Source organism: Nothoprocta perdicaria, unplaced genomic scaffold (genome assembly GCF_003342845.1).
Source record: "Nothoprocta perdicaria isolate Ctin4 unplaced genomic scaffold, notPer1 scaffold_332, whole genome shotgun sequence".
NCBI lineage: Eukaryota > Metazoa > Chordata > Aves > Tinamiformes > Tinamidae > Nothoprocta > Nothoprocta perdicaria.
In genome coordinates this window covers 415,967-418,289 of record NW_020455569.1, presented here as the reverse complement: position 1 = coordinate 418,289, position 2,323 = coordinate 415,967, and the positions used below count along the sequence as shown (strand labels likewise).

The 2,323-nt window shown below is 47.8% G+C and overlaps 1 protein-coding gene across 1 annotated transcript in view; it reads left to right on the top strand.

Annotated features, from left to right (window-relative positions):
- The first annotated feature begins 726 nt into the window (after positions 1-726).
- REC114 (REC114 meiotic recombination protein) overlaps positions 727-2,323 on the top strand; it is a 23,840-nt gene continuing 22,243 nt past the window's right edge. The window contains exons 1-2 of the mRNA XM_026043653.1: positions 727-921; positions 1,813-1,902. Coding sequence (XP_025899438.1) covers positions 727-921; positions 1,813-1,902 — 285 coding nt within the window. The remainder of the gene's footprint in view (positions 922-1,812; positions 1,903-2,323) is intronic.

Below are 2,323 nucleotides of genomic sequence, written 5' to 3'. Positions count from 1 at the left end.
TTATCCAGCTACGCAAGCCTGGCTAATGACAGGCAACACATCAGAGGGATTTAAAAAAAATTTTTTTTTAATTGAACTTACAACCCATTCAGATTTCCCAAAGTGCTTTCCAGTCACTATCCAGAAGAGATTACAAAACAACAGAGCACTGAAGGAAACACAACACCTTGCCGCCCCAAGAGCTGAAAGGGCACCCTGGGACTTAGGGGAGCTTTTCTRCAGGATATAGAGCTATTTCACCTGGGCAGAGATGCTGAGGGTGTGCAGACATTTACATCGCCACCAGCTTTTTCGGGCGTTTCAGCAAGCTGGGTACCACAGACGGCTCCTCCAACACACAGCCCTGAGCGCACTTCCTCAGCACCACGAAATGGCGTAATGCCTGCCTCTCGGTCCGCCTTTCCTGCCCCGTCCGCACCCTCCAGCACCACCGTGAGAMGGCAGGAGGAGGACGCAGGAGCTGCGGTGCCTTGGGGCAGGAGCAGCCTCGAAGGGAAGCGCCGCGGCCAAGCGCAGCCCCACACGCTGCTGAGGCGAAAAACGGCTGCGTCACGGCCGCCGCCTGAGGAGAAAGGGCGGGAGCCCGAGCGCGCAGCCACATCTCGCGCGCTGATTGGTGGGCACCTCCCTTCGCGCTCATTCTGTTGCCGCCGATTGGCTCACCCTTCCCGCCCTAACTTTGATTGACAGCTCCCCGTGAGGCAGCGTTGTCGCCTCAACGCTGCGATGGCGGCGGGCGCGAGGTGTTGGGGCCGCGGTTCGGAACCGGGGCATCYGTGTGCCCGTGATAACAGCCAGACAGGCGGCAGTGACACCACTTCGCTCCTTGGCGGCGCCACAACGTGGCCCYTGAAGCGCTACGGCCGCTTCTTACCCCCATCGGACATGGACGACGAGGAGCAAACAGGCACCTCATGGAAGGTGGGGGCAGGCGAGCGGTCGCTTCCCCACGGCTGTCCCTCCCCGTGGTGGCACCTGCCCATCCAGATGAGTTTTCCCCTTTTCGTGCCATGAAGTGGCGCGTGGGTGTGAAGCCGGGCAGAGTCCCTGCCGTGGGAGGGCCCTGTGCTGGGAGGAGCTGAGGAGGGCCCCCTGCCTTAGTGCAAACCCCAACGGGCTGCACATGCTTTTTAAATAAATCCTGGCTGCCCAGCGTTGTTTGTTCTCCCATGCCCGTTAGATTGCCTTGTGCAACATATAGGCTCTTAGTGCACCGTATTTTGGGATTGCTGGTGGGTTTCTAGCTGTCACCCACGCTTTAAAGCACTAGCTACAATAAAGCTGGATGTGAAACAATGTAGATAAGTCTATGTAGAATAATCTGGGGAAATACCAGGCTTCTTCCGAACTAGCTTGCGTAGAGAAGACTGGGCTATCTCTGTGCTGGAGTTCAGCCTGCAAATATGAAATTAATGCAGGAGTCGAGGGAGATTCTGCTTCGTGAATTACTAACAACAATTTCAATTAGTAGCGGCCCATTTTCTTCCTCCTTTAGGAGTGACTTGTATTAAAAATGGCTGAAATCTATAGCTTAAGTTGGAAGAGTACATATGGTTGCTTAGATTTAAGAAGCTAAATTCATATATGGAGTTGTAATTTATAAGAACTGCTTGAATGTGTCTGCTTTATGTTTGTTGGAGGGCAATTTGCYGTTCTGAGAAGTAATTCTATATGTCTGATTTCAGGCACCTCCATTTAAAACACTTTGGTTTACACCAGAAACAGACTGTGTGGATTCTGCACATTATAAATGTGCATTTATAAGGGTATATATACATATGGCTTTTTTTTTTTTAAACTTTCTTTTTAAAGGTTTTTGAGTCAAATGAAGAATCAGGCCATCTTGTTGTTACCATTGTCGTATCTGGACATTTCTTTATTTCACAAAGACGAGCAGTATTGGTAAGTTTTTTTTCTTCATATGTAAAGAACATTTCTCCATGCATGTTAGTATCAGTCTTGACTCCTTTTCCCTTTTTAGCTTCATATTCTCTCCTGCGAAAGGAAGCTGCCAGTTTTATTTTGCTCATGGAAAACTTCATGTGCTGTTTTTTCTCTATGTTCTCTATGCTTATCAGAATATTTCATACTGAAGTACAGTGTTTCTTCTATGGTTCTAAAAATGTAGGGTAAGATTGGTGCTGCTTTTTTCTTCATGATTCTTCCATCTCAGCAAAGAGAGCAAATGCCTTGTTAATAAGTAGGTAAAAATACAACTATAATGTAAAAATTTATTGCAAGATTCACTGTATAATCCAACTAGTATTTCCCCAATAACCTGTTGGTATTATATATCTATAATTTGGCTTATCTTTTTTTGTTT